Below are 18,694 nucleotides of genomic sequence, written 5' to 3' on the forward strand. Positions count from 1 at the left end.
TCGAAGGTTCTAGGGAGCTAAGTGGGTCACTATATCCCTAAAAATAAATGAGAAGACCTATATTATAAAAAAAATTATGCTCTAAAAGCAAAATTCAATACTCATACAGTAGTAGGATATAAAATGATTATAATAGTACAAAAAAAGAGAGCCAACCCTAAGTTCCCTAGTATCTCATCTCATATGTGGAGACTCTCACCTACTCCCAAATTCCAATAGTTTTTTGAACTACCACTCTCTTCCCCCCCTATGTTTCCTTCTAGCCATGGGAAGTGGATGGCTTGTTTAGGGCTTTGGCTTGGAAAGAAATGATGCTTTCAAGCATCCATTGGCGTGAAGTGGCTCTGCCACGCTACCTTTTAGAAAGTGAGTGGCCCATTTGAAGACTTTCCTTTCTCTTGTGTGGGGGAAGTGGGGACTGCTATAATAATAATAGGAGGTGGAAATTTATCAATGGAGGAATTGAGTAGGAAATGGCACTACATAGATTTATCTTATGAACCACATGTTCTCATGTAGAGAGGAGTCTAGATTGCCCCACCATTATCTGGATAATTGCTTCCTCCTCCTCCCTCCTATCTCATTCTTCTTTTATAAATTCTCTTTTCTAATAAGATACTTTTATTTTAAGAGAGTGGACCCCTTTTTTTCTATATATAATTCAAGATCCCGTAGTTTGTAGGATATATAAGTTGGATAGAAAACTAATCCTTTCTGATAATTAAGTTAGACAACTAAATTAACGCTTCGATAACGGGTCAAACTCCTGTATGTTTTCCGCAATTTAATATTGCCAAGATTTTAAAATAAAAAAGAAATATTCTAATCCTTATCGATGATTAATATGTTCTATATAACAAAGAGTTATAATTTTATATATGAATTCATTAACATTCGCTGCTATTTTTCTATGTATTACACTCTTATTGTTATTGAGAATTTGCTTCTTTTCTAAGAAAAGGTCACAATAAATTTTTCATGGGCCAGTGGATTCTAGCCCAGCAAAAGAATTCTTATGAAGTGGAAACACACCTTGGATTTCCTCTACAACAATTCTCAAGCCAATTTAGGCAACTAAGCATAGTAAGTTGGACTGGGCCAGTTATGCCAATCAATCCAATTCATTGTTTCTTAATCTTGCTAATCCTAAGAAATACTACAAGGGTCATAGAAACCCATTATTTCATACTTTCTTTTTGGATATCAACATTAATAGAAGTTCGACCACTTGTTTAGTGTGGTTCTCAATCATCACCCAAGTTGCCCACCTAAAATGAATGATGCCAGTGAGTAAGTTATTAATTCTACAAGAATGCGTGGTGACAAATGACAATGACCATGAACCAAAAATAAAACCATCAACCTGGTTATTTGCAATTGTTTGGACAATAAAACTACATCCAAATCTTGAGTATCTTAAGTATTGAAAGAGCTTGTTAACACATTCCACATGTCCATGGACAAGAAGATCCAGATGCTCAAAATAGTGTTCTACATTCAGTACATGGACCAAACCGGTCCATGGAAAAACAAGACAAATAAAAGAGATTATAGTCTGAAAATACATGGATGCGCAAAGAACACCAAAATACAAGAAAAGCCTAACACCTCCGACTGGTCGAATATCAACAAGTCGATGTGAGCTGAAGATGACCGCCAGGTGCAGATACTTTGAGAAAGAAAGAAAGATTCCAAGGTTATTGACCTTCCAGTGTTATTCATCTTGGAGTGATCCCAGGTATCTGGCTCACTTCTCAAAGCTATATCAAGAGACCACACTCTGGTGGTGCCGAGAAGTAAAGCATGATACAGGAACCCACAAGCAGGAAGGTTGTGAGACTGGAACTTCAAATGCGAAGCACACCAGTAACAGGGTCCCCCCCAGTGTTGGGGTGTTTGAGTTTCAGGGAGAGACCAGCAAACTGTGAATCAAGGTCTCTACTGCTACTGCGATTATGGGGGACAGCAGGTTGTTGTTGTTGTTGCTGCTGCTGCTGCTGCTGCTGCTGCTGTTGTTGCTGCTGCTGCTGCTGCTGTTGTTGCTGCTGCTGCTGCTGATACAATGATCTTAGACGAGCAATTTCTCTTTCAAACATCTCCTGCTGGACTGAATTATAAGACACAAACCTTTTGTCATTCCATTGACCTTTCTTGCAAAATATATATAACTGTAACAATATCCTATCTACTAACAATACACGCTGATTAATATGTTCAACTAAGGAATAGGGATACCTTACTAGTGAACAATATCATCCTAAAGTTTATTGTACATTGCATCTTGAGCAAGGATTATTTGTATAAAATGTCATTTTCTTGAAGTTTGCATAGTCAAAAGCATGAATATAACAAGGATTGTTTGTCTTAATCTGCCAAAAATGATGAAGTATCTAAATGACTAGATATCTCAACTTCCAGTTACACTTGCAAAATGGACTATTAAATTTGCATGGAAAGTATGTGGGATAAATTAGTTCTTTCCTTTGTTGGGTATTCTAGCATAAGAATTAGGGTTTTTGTTATTTCCAGGTCTGGACAAAAATCTTGATCTCTCATCAAGTCTTAGAAGAACCACAGGGCATGGACAGGACAGAATGTGGAAGCAGATGAGGGAGATAGAGGAAATAGTAAATTCTATCAAATACAAGGAAAATGTTTTTACTACCTACATGAACCCCCTTGCTAGGGTGCCAATCAAGAAGGCAAGAACACATGCATGACTGAAATATACTTACAGTGTTTAATAAGTTGCTCCTGAGCTATACTTTCCAGCCGATGTTTCAAGGTCTTATTCTCTAAATCCAAGATAACATTCTGCTGACTGAGAAACTCAATGTCAGCTGAAACTTCTAGTCCTTCTGCCTGCAGAGTTACAGGGGAAATAATATAAGTCGCTAGCACACAGATGTTCCAATTGACATCCACCTTTTAGGAACAATGATTTTTCACGACATTGATCCTCACTATCTGCCAAGAGCCAAGACTCACTTGTAATGCTTGGACATTTCTCTCAAGCTCTGCAATATATTGGAGCTTCCGAACCCGGGAGCGCTGTGCAAATTGCCTGTGATAGTCAATAGCTTTAAAGATACATAAGGAGATGAAACTACTTAACTCTTGTATGTAAATTCTGGTAACTAATATGGTTATGTCTGAATGAAATGTTGGATGAATTACTTGCAAGACTCATATGGTAGTGCTGACATTATAAAGAACCAGAATAAATTTTGAAAATCACATAAAAAGCAACAACACAGCTTACTGTTTAGCGCGTTTTGCGTCCACCTCAGACTGTAATTGCTTATCTTCCATTCTTTCAGAGACAGCATTCAGATCTTGTGGAGATCCTTCCTGTTCCTTTTCAGTGATATCGGATTTAACTGCATCAGGATTCCTCAAAACACATAATGACCCATGATGCGCAATCTTCTCCTTCACCACCGGAGCGGTGTTTGGACGAAAACTTGTCAAGTTCAATGGAGACTCCCAACCTCTATTCGGAGATCTTCCAAAGAAATTGGCACCTGGGTGGTATTGAACATGCTGCGCATCTTTCAAGTGATCAAACCCCTGTGCACCCCAAGGAGGTAATGAGGTGATACCCCTCTGCCTATGATCTTTTTGTCTTGTTTTATCAAAGTTCGAATACATAGATGCACCGTCCATGAACGTAAACGAGTCACTTGAAGAGCGACGATGAGATCCTCTCTTTGTGGGAGTCTCCGGCTCATTAAGTAAATCATCGAGCCACGAAGGCTGCTCCTCGATAAGAAAGCTCTCGGAGGAAGTACGCTGATGATGCGTATGTCCTCTCTGTTTAAGGTTACCCTTTGATCCACTGCACCCATGGTCAGCATAAGAGGGAGGTATGATCGGAAAAGGGCTCTTTGGGGGTAAAAATGATTGCTTTGATGCTGAACTCCTCAAGTTAACACTCCCTCTTGTATTTGCCATGATCCTATTCCAAAACTAAACTGGATATATACAAGGGCATACAAATAAGTTGAAGGTGTAAAAGGAATTGGCACAAAAGGTTGAAATAAAAATTTTGAATCAGCAACACAAATCTGGAAATGCTAAAAAGATCTGTCTTATATCAACCCTCAGAGTTCTTGACAACACGCAAATGTGGAAAAGAATCCACTTTCTCCTACCGTATGGATATAAAAAGCAGAACTTTTTTTAGCAAAAGAAGTAAAAATTTTCCCAAAAGTTTCAAGAAACAATAGAAGAGCGATCAACCGAATAGCAAACCAACAACAGAGAAATTACAAAATGACAGCGAAGCGCGATCAGAGCCCATTCCGAATAAACCGCATTGAATCATCGATTCCATTCGGAATCCTTCGGCTCTGAGATCCGAAGAAGTAACAAGAGAGACGTAAGAACTCGACCAAGAAAGAACGTGCAAGCGTACCCGATTCCTTTGCTTTCCTCGATTCGCTGCCACCAGAAAGAACCCTAATGACGGAATCTTTTTAGTGTTCACGATACGGAGACGAAGGGAGAGGAGAAGAAAAAGCTCACAAGGATGGGAGAGAAAGAGAGAGAGACAGAGAGAGAAGGCGCTAATTGCAAAGGAATCCAAAAGACCGCAAATATTATAAAACTACGCGACGATTGGCGAAAGTTTTCACGTTAAATTTGCGGAAACCCCCCTGAACAAAGTAGAATTACTAACTACATCCACGTCCATGGGGACCAACTTCTAACGGTTCTTATTTTTGGAGGGTTTCTATGCAAAAATCTCTGATGGTGATAGTGGAGGCAATGCTGGAAATGCCAACAAGGGGACAGCTAAGGTTTTTCTTTTCCTTTTCTTTGAACCACACCTTGATTTTGGTGGTCTAGGGTTGTTAATCTGCTTATCTGGGCTCATGATTGGCCTTCTAGTCCTTTTTGATGACAAGAAATAAAACCCTAATAACTTCTCTTCTAAGTCTCTGTGAGTGGATACCAACCTAGAAATTAATTGCAATTCCTTCATGTTATTAGGGCAATTAACTTTTTAAGTCTCAAAGTAATGATCAATATTTTCTCTCTCATTTTCTTAGATGATCTTATCCATATTCTAGGATTCAGTGGCCATTGAGATGGTCAAACAATAGGAAACTTAACAACAGCTTTGACAATGACTCTCACTAAGGTAATTTACTAGGTTTATAATGGTTGACAAGGCTCAATCACAGTCTCATTCTGGGAGAGTTATTAGTGTCTTGATTGTGTTTCCCAGATCATTAGTCGGCAAAAGAAAAGAAAAAGAACTTTCTGATATTTTGATAATGACATTCATCTACTACTGACCAAGACTGCTTCCAACTTTGTTTCAATGAGTTTTTTTAGTTATTAGAAATCTATGCTAACATTGCATTGATGTGATTAACAGAGTGGAAATTAGCTAGCTTTATCAACTTATTTCTAAATATCCAAACTACTTTGCGGTGGACAGTGGTTTTCTTGCCCTCGAATCACGTTTAAATCTTGAAAACAACGTATTCAGAATTGAGAACAAGACTATGTGCATCTCCTCTTCGTAGCCCTACAGAGACGGGAACCTTGCGACGACGACATACTCATTTAGAATAGCATTATGCGCGTTGCATTTAGTCATTCGTAATGATATCGTCTGACTAAGATATTCTACACGAAGCTTTGATATAAAACTAAGAAAAAAGAATCTTAATATTTGATTAGGCAAGGTGTCGGAAACTTCGTTTAAGTTCTCACTATAAGTGTAAATAGACTTTTGAAAATTCCATCTCCAAAATATTCTATACATTATACTAAAATACTTATCCGTTGGTACTATCTAAGTTAGCAAAATATGTTAAATAAGAATTATAATATCAAAAAGGATTAGGTACAGAATTTTCAACGACGAAAGTGTGAATCATAAAATAAGCAAAATATAGAACAACGTGATTTATAAAATTCCTTAAATCACATATTAATATATATAATTTAACCAAAAGTCCTCCTCAGAGTAGTTTAATTAACATTCACCGTCTTCCTATATATATATAAATATATATCACATTCTTATCGCTATTAATATCCACTAATTTACTATATGGTATTGAATGAAGGGGATATTATTATAGAGTATGGCCGGTCTCGATGGAGGTCTACGATTCTTTGCTTTAAATCTCGCGCAAACGGTGGCGGGCAGGCCCTGGCCGTACGATTGGTGGCCCCCCATGTGGAGGGAGACAGAACCAGTGATCGGACGGCGGGGAATAGGCCCCACGTGCCAATTATACTTTTTGATGGGAGAGAGGAAGATCCGACCGCCGCGGGGCCCACCTCCCCACTACGATCCAACGGCCCACCAGCATCCGATGCGGTAGCTTCCCACTCTTTCGGCTGACGTGTAGCGTAATTTGCATTTAACACCCTACGTTTAAATAATTTGGCAGGGGTAGCGTGCGTTTGTCGCACAAAACCGCCGTATAATTTAAATGTAGGGTGTTATTTGTATATTACGCGGTACTATAAGCCACTCAACTATCAGACTTTATTGATTATATGCATAGTTTTGCTGCTAACAATCAGCAATAAAAGTTTCATCAATCTCAACAAAATTTGATCTAAGATACAGAAAGCTATGTAAAGATGGCCAATATGAACAAAGATATAGCAGAAGCTCTTGAACAGAAACTGGAGTCCTCAGAGTGATTTTTGTATAAAACCTTTGATATCGAAAGCATCGTCGACTCCCTTGGTGATGACACCCTGCAGGTGAAGCAGAATTCTACATCAATAGTTACTCAGAAACAAAGAGCGGCGAGTTCATCAGATTAGAAATCTTGGGAGTAAGAAGAACACCATGCAAGTTTTGAAAGATGATATTAAGAAAAAGAACTTAGTAACAGTTCTCGCCTTTTCCGACATTATATATGGCTAGCTAGAGCACAATCAAAATCTGGGAGGCTGATGAAAATACTGATGTATTACCGCAGCCTTGGTAAATAAGATTGTACCGTTTATGGACAAAATGTTCGACTTGAATGCTCAGAGGAGAAGAGAGAATCAAACTTCATGAGCCAGCAGATGATAGCTAACAGTTTCACCCATAACAAATATATTTCTATTCTATGCAGTCTCCTTTATGAACAAGGTAGCATCTTACAAAATACTCAGCAAGCGAGGGATGGAGGAGAGAGAGGAAGACCTTTTCAGTTATGATAGCTGTTATCAGATCTGCCGGAGTAACATCAAATGCGGGATTCCAGACTGCGATACCAGATGCAGCTACTTGCTTTCCTAGCCCTCCATCAGAATGTAACAACTCCTTCGAAGACCTTTCCTCTATAATAATTTGTTGACCAGATGAGAGTGAAAGATCAATAGATGTTATTGGTGCTGCCACATAAAATTGTACTCCATGATGCTTTGCACAAAGAGCAAGGTTGTAAGTTCCAATTTTGTTAGCAGTATCCCCTGCAAAGTAATTTAAGCATACTATAAGTATTTAAAAATTTGACTTGTGATTCAAACATTTAATTCTTCAATATATACCATTTGCAGCTACACGATCGGCCCCAACAATGACCGCATCAACTTGCCGAGATTTCATCAGTGCGGCCACAGCAGAATCTGCTATTAATGTTGCAGGTATTCTATCATGGACCAATTCAAAAGCTGTGAGCCTGGAACCCTGCAAATTGATACAAAGTTGAAACCCATGTTCACATACATCAGAGATAACTGGTTATACTTATTTTTTTATATGTCAAGAATATTGAAATAGTAATGAGAGAGAGTCAAATAGCTTGCCCTTTCTAAGACTCAAAAGTGATGTTTGGAAAGGTATGTTTTCAAATAAACCAAGATATCGTATCCGATCACTGGGAAGGACAAATGCTCCCTTCAATAACAAAAAGAAAACCCAATGCAACAGGCATCCAGACCCAAAAGAAAAACTACAAAGAAGAGACAGCAAGCAATTTAATGTAATTATTAATTAACTAAACATGCACCAGAATGGCAAGAATCAGACTACTTTTCAAAAGCATAGTCAGAAGTAGATATACAAATGATAAAATCTAATAAGCTCTGACATCTTCATGAAGAATATAGACTCCTATGCACTATTCAGGAAAAAGAATGCATGAAAAGAATGTAGGATTGATCGACTGTCTACCTGATTAAATGGTCTAGTTTCTGTGCAGAAGGCCTTTTCTAGAACTCCTTCAGCATGAAGAGAACGAATAACCCCAAGGGCAGTCCCATATCCAGCAGTAGCAAGACTATAGGCAGAATGGAAGAAACCCATTTCATCACAAAAAAGAGAGAAAAAAAGGAAGACATTACCAATTTAAATCTACAGACAGTAAAGAACCATATTTTTAACAGACCTGCCAGTGTTACAATGTGTTAATACACAAAGCCTTTCTGAGCCTTCAATTTGACCCTGAAGAAAGCTGGCTCCATGAGACCCAATTGCTTTGTTAGCAGCAACATCATCACTAAGCATAGCTTCAGCAGCATCAATATAAGCCTGATGATAAAGGAAATAAGGGCACAAGTTCTGGTAGAAACCATCGCCTAATTGCGGAAGACTTCACAAAATGAGATACAAAGGTTGGGACATCAAACTTCAAAAGAAATAGTTTACATATAGAACAATCTACAAAATCTTGTGGGAAAATACTTCTGGTTCTAGAACTTTTTGGTCAGCAGTGAGAAGATGCCTAGTGATCACCATTAACTAACCATAACTATGTTATGGCAGCACAGATGTCAGTTGTTTGGAAAAAAGAAGTAAATATGTACAAACAAAAAATTAAACACAATAACCAAAAGAGGAAGTCTCCAAAAGTAAGGTAATCAATCTTTTAGCACCTGAAAGACAGATTCGGGTTCACTAGCAGTCTCTGCAGTCTTTAGCACTAACTTTTGAAGCTTTGTTGCAGCATCTGAAAGATTTACAGCAGTAGGCCGACTGCCACAAAACAAAAACATGATTAGCTAGGCAGAAAAATTTACAAAGCTGAAAGAATTTGTATCACATCTGACATCCACAATAGTAATAAATTGATAGTTGACATACAGGAATAGAAGATAACAACAATCACACTAGCAGTGGATCAATGAACTATACCTAGAAACAAGATATTCCAATTTCTTGACAACGAAGGAAGCCGCATCTCCAGGTGTTCCAGCGAAGTCCAGATTATGCACTTCAACAGCAAGTGCGAGGGCTGCCGCTATAGCAATTGCCGGAGCACCACGGACCACCATATCCCGAATTGCACTCCTAAAAATGTTGAATGGTTATTAAATGATTCCAGGTCATGTAGACCAATAATGCTGAGTGAAAATTAAAACTTGGCTGGTGTTTTATGAACTAAATGCATGGAAAACCAAACACTCCTATAAAAATAATCCATGAAACTGTCAATAGAGCAAAAAAGCAGAACCTGGCCTAGATTTCGATAATAAACTTAATCTTTTAATCGGATGAGCGGTTTATAAAGCCTAAGAACTTTACTCTCTTCTATCCTTCACTCAAATGTAATCCTAAGAACTTGAAACCGCTCCAAAATTCACATTTTTCCATGAATTAAACCAAATCTAACAAATAAAAAAATATTCCCAGCACATGCAAACACCCAAATACACTCGACTAACTCAATGTTCCTAAGATTTATAACACTCACCATCCATCGCTCGCATCTTTGATATCCAAATACACGGTCTCGAGTGGAAGCTTTCTCTGTTAAAATCTCAAAGATAGCATCAAAATATTGGATTTTTAATACAACAAAAAGGGCAAGAAAAGATTAAATTTTTATCAACCTGGTCAAGGAGGCGAAGCGATCCGCGCTCATACAGGATGGATTGGAGGGAATCCGCCGCGCCGTTGGAGTCCTTCGCCATCGTCGATCGAAGAGCTTGGAGTTTATTCTCGGGGAAGTCGCGGATAAGTGTCCTCTTACACTAGAGAGCGCATGGTTTCACGGGATAATGGGATGAATAAATAATAATCAAATAAGCCGCCTTTCGCGTGACTTATTCACTTATTCTAAGCTGTAGAGAATAATAGACTGTTTGTTCACTTGTTTGTTCCTCGAATCGGATAACTTTATTCTTAATAATGAGGGATACAGTCATGGCTTTACCCACCCAACCCCTCTTGAAAACCTAATGCAATTAATAAATTAATAATAGCTTTATAGTTTTGGACTATCAAGCTAGGCAGCTACCTCCCAAATAAAACACTGGGAAGTGTTGCCGGTTACTCTCTTTTTTATTTTATGATTCACATTTTATTTTTGAGAATTTTATAATTCGATACCGTATGTTTTTTATAATTCTTATTTAATATTTTAAGATTATTTTAGCTAACTAATATCGATTAAATTATTAAAATGTCTTCCTTCGTCCCCACTTATCTCCTCCACTGTTGTAATCGTCACCACCACCATCTTTCCTTATCTTTCCCTTCTCCTCCTCCTCCTATATTTCTTCCAGAAAGAGAGAAGGACGAGGAAAAAGACAAGAGTAGTTTAAATATTTATAAATTATTTTATATATTATAATAAAATATATATTTTTTAGTACCGTTTAAATTAATTTAGAGTGTTAAATAAAAAAAATAAAAAAAAAAGAGTTTGGGTTATAAAATCCTAGAAATGATGTGGAAATTATAAAATAGCGTGATGAGTAAAAATCACAAAATTTAGAGACCCTTTGATGCAAATATCTTAAAAAAAATATTTAATATATTTATTCAAAAAGGAAAGGTAATGTTTTCTTTTTCTTTGGAAAAGCAAAACTAGTTTAATTTTTCGTGCAAGAATAGCTCTATCGGTTACCGTTTTTCGTGCAAGAATAGCTCAATCATGCCATCGAGCGGCCACGGTCGAGCCCAGAGATAAACCCCGCACTCTCCCTTCCCTACCTTCTTCTTATAGTCTAAACCCTAGTCGTCTTCCAAAAACCCTAGCCATGGCTCTCGCTCTCCGCCTTCGTCGAGCCATCGCCCTATCCTCCTCCCTCCTCAAACACTCGCCGTTCGCTTCCGTCTCCTCCTCTCCGCCTTCGCTGCTCTCCAATCTCTCCTCCGGTTCCCCTCTCAATCCATCACAATCCCTTTTCCCCCAATCCCTTTCCTTCCACTCGTCCGCTCTCCTATTCGACCGCCGATCCGATTACGGTGGCGGCGGCGAGGAGAGGAAGATTTCGCCCGACGAGATCCTGTTCGAGGGATGCGACTACAACCACTGGCTCATCACCATGGATTTCCCCAAGGACCCCAAGCCAACGCCGGAGGAGATGGTCGAGACCTACGTCCAGACCCTGGCCAAGGTCGTCGGCAGGTGATGGCAACAATCCCTAAACTGAAAGAGAATATCTTGATTTTTTTAGATGAATCATTTTTTTTTTTGTTCTATGGGAATGGATTTCTGTTAGTTTGGCGAAACTGGATGAGTTATGGGTAGGAGGATGGCTTCAACAAGTGATTTTTATTTTGTTTTACTTGTAGGTAAGCTCCTGATTTGTGCTGTAGTATCCGAAATCTGAAGGGAGTGGTTAGTTGGTCATTGCTGGATTAGTTCTTTTAAAGATGTTATTAGCGTGGTCTTATTAATTATGGCTCGGACTTAGGTTTACGATGGATGGCATTAGTTGCATAAGAACTTGTCTATTGGTGCTACGATTAACTTTGTAAAAATCACTTCTTTTTTTCTGTCCTGCATAAGAGTTTCTGTGAAATCTAGCTGAACTGTGGCAGCAGAGTTTTCTTTGTACATATTTTAATAGTATTCAATCGTCCTTGATTTGTAGACTATTACTGCTCTCATTAAAACCAAGTGAATAGATTGATTAGTCAATATGCGTTCATTCTGCAGAACGATATTTAATAAAGTTTTACATTTTAATAAGTTTTTCTTTTCTAAATTTGTAATGGAGGACCATTAATATGTTTTGAACATGCTGTTTCTTTCTTGTAATGCTAAGTCCTTGTTGCAGTGCACATAATATTGGTCTCTCTTGCAATCGGGTTAAGGCAGTTGCATTTTCCAGACCCTGCGGGAGCGTCTTGCAATGGACCACTTTATGCCTTTACTTTTTTACTTCTTGATATAGTGCAATCAATTAATCTTACAACTTTAGATCGTGGAGTAAATGGATTCCTGAATTGCTCTTTCTTTGATTTGCTGATTTCTGTTATATGGACTATACCTTGGGTTTATGAGATGTGTCCAATTTGTCGTGAAAGTAGTTATGCTGATTTGTGGCTTCTGATTGCAGTGTGGAGGAGGCTAAAAAGAGGATGTATGCATGTAGCACGACAACATATACAGGTTTTCAGGCTGTAATGACTGAGGAAATGTCAGAAAAATTTCGGGGTGCGTCCTAAGTACTTATCTTTCTCGTCTAAGAGCAGGGTTATATATGATTTAGCTAGTGCTTACATCTTATATTTTTGTAACCAGGTTTGCCAGGTGTTGTCTTCATATTACCTGATTCATATTTATACCCTGAGACTAAGGAGTATGGAGGTCTGTTGCATTTTCTTTTAGTATGTATCTGATAATTATTAAGTTCATTTGCCATATTTTATATTTTTCATTTTAAAAGAAATTGTGCTTCTACTCTTCTAGACTTCTAGTCTGATATTGCTAATATTTACAAGTTTTGATATTTGTTATTCCTCAATTTGGTTTGGGAATCAGGAGACAAGTATGATAACGGGGTTATCACTCCAAGGCCACCTCCTATTCATTATGGAAGACAATCGAGACCGAGGAATCAAAATCGATTTGACCGAGACCGGCCCAGCTATAACGGCCCCCCACCACAAGGAAATTTTCAAAACAGTCCTCCCCAGGGCTCTATGCAAGGGGATGCGAGAAATTACACTCCGCAGCAGAGCTACACTCAGCCAGGACAAGATGGAAGGGGTTATGATTCACCTGGGGGTAGAGACTTCGCTCCTCCTAGCGGGAGGCCAGATTTTGGGCAAGGACAGCGTAGAGACTATGCACCACCCGGTGGAAGGGATGGTTACAATGATGACAGGAGAGGCCCAGCGGCTTCATATCAAAGAGATTTTAACCAAGGAGATCGAGGAAACTTTGCTCCACAAGAACAAAGGAATTTCTCACAAGGACCAGTAGGAGATTTCAGGTCTGCTGGCTCATCTGGTCATGGAGATTACAATCAAGGGTCTGCCCCTGGTTACAGTGGACATAACCAAGGTGGGTCCGGCCCTGGTTCAAGTGGAGAGTACAGACCAGGTGCGAATTCTGGCTATGGTGGATATGACAGACAAGGAGCAGGACCTGGATATAGTGGAGATAACAGGCAAGGCGCAGGATCTGGTTACGGGCAGAACTACCCTGGTCCTGTAGAAGGGCAGCCAGGGTCCTGGCAGGTATAACATATGCTGCGATAGCTTTTACATTTTATTCTCTCTGTCTAACTTAGGTTGTTACTTATTAGTAAGTAGTTCATATCCATAATTTAGTATTTTTTATTGACATTTTCTGGAGACCTAATGATCTCAGAGATAGTCCATGAAATGTATTACCTTTCTCTTGGGATTCTGTTGGGTGTTTTACGATTTCTTGATTCTTTTCTATTGTCAGTGTTAGATTGAGACACTAAGAAATTGACCTATTAGATACTGGTGTCTTTGGTGCTTTTAGTCTGGGAGAGGTAGCCATTCCTTTTGGCTCGTATATTATCAAGTATGATGGATTCACAGTCTTTGGCTATAACTCTGATTGAAGCATTGAATCTCTTACAAGCTTATTTCTGACAACCAAACTAGTTTCTCTGATGGCTCATCTATTTCCTTTCTGCTGATGGGAAGCATAGAAAGATTGAAAATGCATGATTTACTTTTTAAACCTCAGAGAATCCCAGTAATTCAAATAAATCGACAGATTTTTGAATTGTCCATGAGGTTTGCAACTAAATAATTTAGATTCTTATTAGTACTCCAACTGACTATAAAATTTTTCTCTTCTCATTTTGCTATTACATGGTGATCAATTCATGCAGCATTATTTTAAGCTACTCGCTTACATTCTATGCGAACATCGTGTCTTCTACAGTCTACTTGAACAAACAAGATGTCCTATTACTTTTTTAAGAAATTAATCGATGATATGTGGTCACTGTTCCTGATGCAGGGGAGGCCTTAAAACATCTGGATGCTGATTCTAGTGGGAATAAAGCATACCCCAGTGGAGCCATACAACTTCTCATCTGAAGATACACCAGCTTTTTGTTACTCTGTGCTTAATGTTTGGGACATGTATGAACATATTTAGCTGGACAAATGGACATTGTGGTCCAACTGTTTCTATGGACACTATCTTTTGATTTTTTTTGCATAGAACTGTACTTTCTATATCCATGTCTCTCTACAAGTACCAAGAGGGTTAGTGCAAACCACAATTAAAAGTGTTTTCTCCTCCAAGTAAAGAGAACTAGTATCATTTAAAATATGTAGAGATAAAAGAACTTAAGCTTTTGGCCAAAAGAACCGGCTTTTGGGGGGTATTTTATGGATACCTTTTATTCTTGTATTATTAAGTAACAATAAAGGGTTTTTTGGGTTATCCATGTAAATTTTGAGAGGGATACATATAAATACGACTTTATAAATAAGAAATATTAGAGGGCTATACATGCAAGAAAAAAGAAAACCAAAATTATTTTCCCCCCATTTTTCTACATATAAGTTTAGTTGCATATACGTACAGTATTCGAAGATGTCATCAATAGAGATGCAAATAGGAAGAACTAATGAGTAAATAATGAAGATGTGAGGAAGTAATAATGTTCAAGATATGCTATGCTTCTATTATCCTCTACTTTTCATGTATACTGCTGAGTCGTCGACGACTTGTTTAATTCGGCGACGTTTTGGCCCTAACCATATGATAAAGTCGGCGAAGGTTTTTTTCGTAGTGCCGACTCATTCAGCCATTGGAAGTCGTATCCTCTGAACAGATCGATAGCTCCAGTTTCGCGCGCTCTCAGCTCCAAATCCAAAATGCGATGCTCCTTTCGGTACCTCATCGGCCTCTCGGAGCGCATCTCCTTCTCCAAATCGAACAAACAGTTCACCACCTCTCTCCAAACTCAATGTTTGGCCCACGAATCCCATCTCCAACCATCTCTTGGGCCATCTATGGATGCCTCCTCCTTCTTACATCTCCTCAAATCCTGTGCGAATTCGCAATCTTTGATCCACGGCAAGGAAGTCCACGCCCAACTGATCAAAACGAGGTTCTCCCCTTCCCTTTTCGTCCAGAATAATCTCCTCAACATGTATTGTAAATGCGGTGACATAACCTTTGCCCGCCAATTGTTTGACAACATGCCCGAAAGAGATGTTATTTCGTGGAATTCACTCATTTCTGGGTATTCCCAAATGGGTTCTTATGGAATTTCTTTAAAGGTATTTGTTCATGCTAGAAATGTGCAAACTAAGATTGATAGGTTTACGTATGCTTGTGTCTTAAATGCGTGCTCACGAAGTGGGGATTTAAAGTCGGGGAAGGTGATTCATGGGATGGTGATTGTTAGTGGGTTGGGTCGGCATGCTTTTTTGGTTAATTCAATTATTGATATGTACTCGAAGTGCCGTGAGATTGGTGAGGCGAGGCGAGCATTTGATGCCTCGGAAGAGTTGGATGATGTCTCATGGAACTCGTTGATTTCGGGTTATGTTCGGATTGGTTCGGTTGATGAGACATTGAGGGTTTTCACCCGGATGCATCAGTCTGGAATTAAATTGAACTCTTTTGCTCTTGGTAGCATTCTCAAGTCTTGTTCTGGTCTTAATGATATGAAATATCTCGGAGAGATGATTCATGGGTGTGCAGTGAAAGTTGGGTTGGATTTGGATGTATTTGTTGGCAGTGCGATCATTGACTTGTATGCAAGGAATGGTCTCGTGCATGATGCACTCAAGGTCTTTCAAGTCATGCCAAACCCTAATGTTGTTGTTTTCAATGCCATGATTGCTGGACTCTGTCGAATTGAGAGCGAAACAGACAACGAACTCACAAGGGATGCATTGGGTCTTTTCTCTGAAATGCAAAGGAGAGGAATGAGGCCTTCAAAGTTCACATTCTCCAGTGTTCTGAGAGCTTCTAACTTGGCAAATGCCTTTGAATTTGGGAAGCAATTGCATGGGCAAGTTTTTAAAAACAATTTTCAATGTGATGAATACATTGGAAGTGCACTCATTGACTTGTATTCAAATTCTGGTTCAATTGAAGAAGCATTCAGATGCTTCTGCTCTGTTCCTGAGCAAGACATTGTCACTTGGACGTCGATGATTTCAGGATGTGTGCAAAATGAGCAGTTTGAAAGGGCTCTCAGCTTGTTTCATGAATTGTTGAGTACAGGTAGAAAACCTGATCTTTTCACTATATCAAGTGTAATGAGTGCCTGCGCAAATTTGGCAGTTGTGAGGTCTGGTGAGCAGATTCAGTGTTTCACCACAAAAGCTGGATATGATCGTTTCACCATTATTGGCAACTCCAGAATATTCATGTATGCTAGGTCAGGGGATGTTGATGCTGCTGCTCAGACATTTTCCGAGATGGTGAATCGTGATGTTGTCTCGTGGTCTGCATTGATCTCAAGTCACGCACAACATGGTTGTGCTAAGGATGCTTTGATGCTTTTCAAGGAGATGGAGAATTGTGGAGTTTTGCCTAACCAGATTACTTTCCTTGGTGTTCTTACTGCTTGTAGCCATGGGGGACTGGTGGATGAGGGATTCAGGTAAACTCATTGTGATGGGAAGTTGGCAAATTCGGATTATGAATTAGCATAATAGATCATGAGGATACCTAACATGCTTGACCTGATTTTTTGTGAATTCCTTTTTATTACTCTCACATCCTTAACAGATTAATTTGAATTTTCCAAAAATATTGCTGTGCTGTGGAATACAAACCGACACCCCTTACTTAAATGTTGGGTGATCGAAAGTAAGACCCACCATGTGGCATCCATGTCATATAGCATTAATTTCTTAAATATGTCTCTTTTTTCTGATTGCTGCAGGTACTTTGAAAGCATGAAAAGAGACTATGGCTTGACCCCAAATGTGAAGCATTGTGCTTGTATTGTTGACCTCCTTGGTCGGGCTGGGAGGCTCATTGATGCTGAGAATTTCATACTAGACTCAGGCTTTGATAATGATCCAGTCATTTGGAGGTCTTTGCTGGCATCTTCTCGTATTCACAAGGACACCGAAAGAGGTAGACGTGTCGCAGAGCGGATAATGGAGCTTGAACCTGGTGCCTCTGCATCTTACGTACTATTGTACAACATGTATTTGGATGCTGGGAGGCTTTCCTCAGCACTGAAAACCAGAGATCTGATGAAAGAGCGAGGTGTGAAGAAAGAACCTGGTCTTAGCTGGATTGAGATGGGAGCAGCGGTTCATTCTTTTGTGGTAGGTGATAACTCCCATCCTCAAAGTCATGCAATATATGCGAAGTTGGAGGAAATGCTGTCTAAGATTGAAAAGCTGGGATATGTGAAGAACCCAGACATAATAGACCCCTATCTGGGGCACAGACAAAGTCTAATGAACTGCCATAGTGAAAAATTAGCAGTGGCACTAGGCATAATTCATCTGCCGAAGTCAGCTCCTGTACGAGTAATGAAGAACTTGAGGATATGTAGGGACTGCCACACAACCATGAAATTTTTTTCAGAGAGTGAAAGAAGGGAAATTGTTATCAGAGATCCCATTCGGTTCCATCGTTTTAGAGGTGGTTCATGTTCTTGTGGGGACTACTGGTAAACAGAGACCCTGCCATTACAAGTGAAATCTTATTGTTCCAATACTTTCAGGATATGCAAATCAACTGGTAGAGCAGCATTACAAATGGTTAGCCTACGCTTGCGAGCTTCAGAAACTCCAAATATGAATGAGGAAAGATCTGGATACAGAAAATGAAGTTGTTTATTAAGAGGGAAAGATTGAAATTTGTCGTCAGAGATCCTGCATCAGCTATTCACAGAATGTGCAGCAATAATGATACTTCCTTTCTTCTCAAAGAAATACTGCTGGTCAGTGGATTGGACAACTGGGAGCATTTTCACATATCTGCTGCCAGATAGGTTCACAGAAAATAGAAATAATAAACTTGATGAGGAGAACTGATGTTGATATTTTTCTCATTGAAGGAGCATCTGAATGTCGACCAAGCCGTGATAAGTGATAGATTTCATGCAGTGAAATGTTCACCGGTGTCTGTGCAGTTCCTAGAGATCCTAAAATCACCTTAGACTGAGCAAAACTTCAGGAAGGTTGTAAAATTATACTAACATTAATTTTGATTACGGCCTATATGATTGATTCTTTTACATCTGAAGAAAGTCAGGAACATCCGAATGGTGAGTTAGTAGCGCTATGGAAGATCATTCCTATTGTTTTGTATTGCTCAAAGATGATTCTGGATATAGAGATGCCAACCCGTACAATACCAACACTACTGTCCAAGGAAAACCAACTACACAGCATGTAGGCATTTGTAAGGGAGGCAATATGTTGTTTAGATTATTTGCAGCAGAGTGCCCTTTGCTAAGTTGTAATGGAATACATTCTCAATTCATGCTACTAAGTGCGACAATATCTATAACATCTTTATAAATCTAGGTGTCTTTCTGTTTCCTTTTTCTGAGTAATATATTTGGT

The 18,694-nt window shown here is 39.0% G+C and overlaps 4 protein-coding genes across 5 annotated transcripts; 2 read left to right on the forward strand and 2 right to left on the reverse strand.

Moving 5' to 3' along the window:
• Positions 1–1,475: 1,475 nt before the first annotated feature.
• LOC140758323 (uncharacterized protein At4g06598-like) lies at positions 1,476–4,592 on the reverse strand. 2 transcript variants are annotated; one of them, XM_073094435.1, is made up of 5 exons: positions 4,418–4,592; positions 3,263–3,974; positions 2,989–3,064; positions 2,736–2,862; positions 1,476–2,107 (listed from the first exon to the last, which is right to left on the reverse strand). In XM_073094435.1, the coding sequence occupies exons 2-5, from the start codon at positions 3,952–3,954 to the stop codon at positions 1,848–1,850; spliced, it is 1,155 nt and encodes a 384-aa protein (XP_072950536.1). In that variant the 5' UTR covers positions 3,955–3,974; positions 4,418–4,592; the 3' UTR covers positions 1,476–1,847. The 2 variants fall into 2 exon arrangements, with proteins under 2 accessions (XP_072950536.1, XP_072950535.1); XM_073094434.1 differs by having other exon boundaries at positions 3,263–4,592.
• Positions 4,593–6,492: 1,900 nt separating this feature from the next.
• On the reverse strand, positions 6,493–10,035 carry LOC140780181 (methylthioribose-1-phosphate isomerase). Its single transcript, XM_073125581.1, has 9 exons — positions 9,802–10,035; positions 9,663–9,718; positions 9,104–9,259; positions 8,845–8,944; positions 8,358–8,500; positions 8,144–8,249; positions 7,519–7,657; positions 7,172–7,440; positions 6,493–6,732 (listed from the first exon to the last, which is right to left on the reverse strand). Exons 1-9 carry the CDS (start codon positions 9,880–9,882, stop codon positions 6,667–6,669), a joined length of 1,116 nt encoding a protein of 371 aa, XP_072981682.1. The 5' UTR covers positions 9,883–10,035; the 3' UTR covers positions 6,493–6,666.
• A 780-nt stretch (positions 10,036–10,815) lies between these two features.
• LOC140758319 (uncharacterized) lies at positions 10,816–14,371 on the forward strand. The gene is made up of 5 exons (XM_073094429.1): positions 10,816–11,324; positions 12,262–12,359; positions 12,447–12,512; positions 12,687–13,387; positions 14,151–14,371. The coding sequence occupies exons 1-5, from the start codon at positions 10,954–10,956 to the stop codon at positions 14,160–14,162; spliced, it is 1,248 nt and encodes a 415-aa protein (XP_072950530.1). The 5' UTR covers positions 10,816–10,953; the 3' UTR covers positions 14,163–14,371.
• A 557-nt stretch (positions 14,372–14,928) lies between these two features.
• Positions 14,929–18,635, forward strand: LOC140780236 (pentatricopeptide repeat-containing protein At3g13880). Its single transcript, XM_073125650.1, has 2 exons — positions 14,929–16,764; positions 17,050–18,635. Exons 1-2 carry the CDS (start codon positions 15,020–15,022, stop codon positions 17,795–17,797), a joined length of 2,493 nt encoding a protein of 830 aa, XP_072981751.1. The 5' UTR covers positions 14,929–15,019; the 3' UTR covers positions 17,798–18,635.
• Positions 18,636–18,694: the final 59 nt, after the last annotated feature.

This window comes from Typha angustifolia, chromosome 3 (assembly GCF_048772165.1).
Source record: "Typha angustifolia cultivar Huaian chromosome 3, ASM4877216v1, whole genome shotgun sequence".
Taxonomy (NCBI): Eukaryota; Viridiplantae; Streptophyta; class Magnoliopsida; order Poales; family Typhaceae; genus Typha; species Typha angustifolia.

What these genes read in the sequence shown, in the direction of transcription:
- LOC140758319 (XM_073094429.1), top strand. Translation starts at nt 10,954, where the DNA reads ATGGCTCTCGCTCTCCGCCTTCGTCGAGCCATCGCCCTATCCTCCTCC. An exon ending in CTGGCCAAGGTCGTCGGCAG is followed by an intron (nt 11,325 to 12,261) that starts GTGATGGCAACA and finishes TTCTGATTGCAG; the next exon opens with TGTGGAGGAGGCTAAAAAGA. An exon ending in TGAGACTAAGGAGTATGGAG is followed by an intron (nt 12,513 to 12,686) that starts GTCTGTTGCATT and finishes TTTGGGAATCAG; the next exon opens with GAGACAAGTATGATAACGGG.
- LOC140758323 (XM_073094435.1), bottom strand. Translation starts at nt 3,954, where the DNA reads ATGGCAAATACAAGAGGGAGTGTTAACTTGAGGAGTTCAGCATCAAAG. An exon ending in GAAATGTCCAAGCATTACAA is followed by an intron (nt 2,863 to 2,988) that starts GTGAGTCTTGGC and finishes GTAACTCTGCAG; the next exon opens with GCAGAAGGACTAGAAGTTTC. An exon ending in GGAGCAACTTATTAAACACT is followed by an intron (nt 2,108 to 2,735) that starts GTAAGTATATTT and finishes CTTATAATTCAG; the next exon opens with TCCAGCAGGAGATGTTTGAA.
- LOC140780236 (XM_073125650.1), top strand. Translation starts at nt 15,020, where the DNA reads ATGCGATGCTCCTTTCGGTACCTCATCGGCCTCTCGGAGCGCATCTCC. An exon ending in CTGGTGGATGAGGGATTCAG is followed by an intron (nt 16,765 to 17,049) that starts GTAAACTCATTG and finishes TGATTGCTGCAG; the next exon opens with GTACTTTGAAAGCATGAAAA.
- LOC140780181 (XM_073125581.1), bottom strand. Translation starts at nt 9,882, where the DNA reads ATGGCGAAGGACTCCAACGGCGCGGCGGATTCCCTCCAATCCATCCTG. An exon ending in CGCTTCGCCTCCTTGACCAG is followed by an intron (nt 9,719 to 9,801) that starts GTTGATAAAAAT and finishes AGATTTTAACAG; the next exon opens with AGAAAGCTTCCACTCGAGAC. An exon ending in TTGGAATATCTTGTTTCTAG is followed by an intron (nt 8,945 to 9,103) that starts GTATAGTTCATT and finishes GTTTTGTGGCAG; the next exon opens with TCGGCCTACTGCTGTAAATC.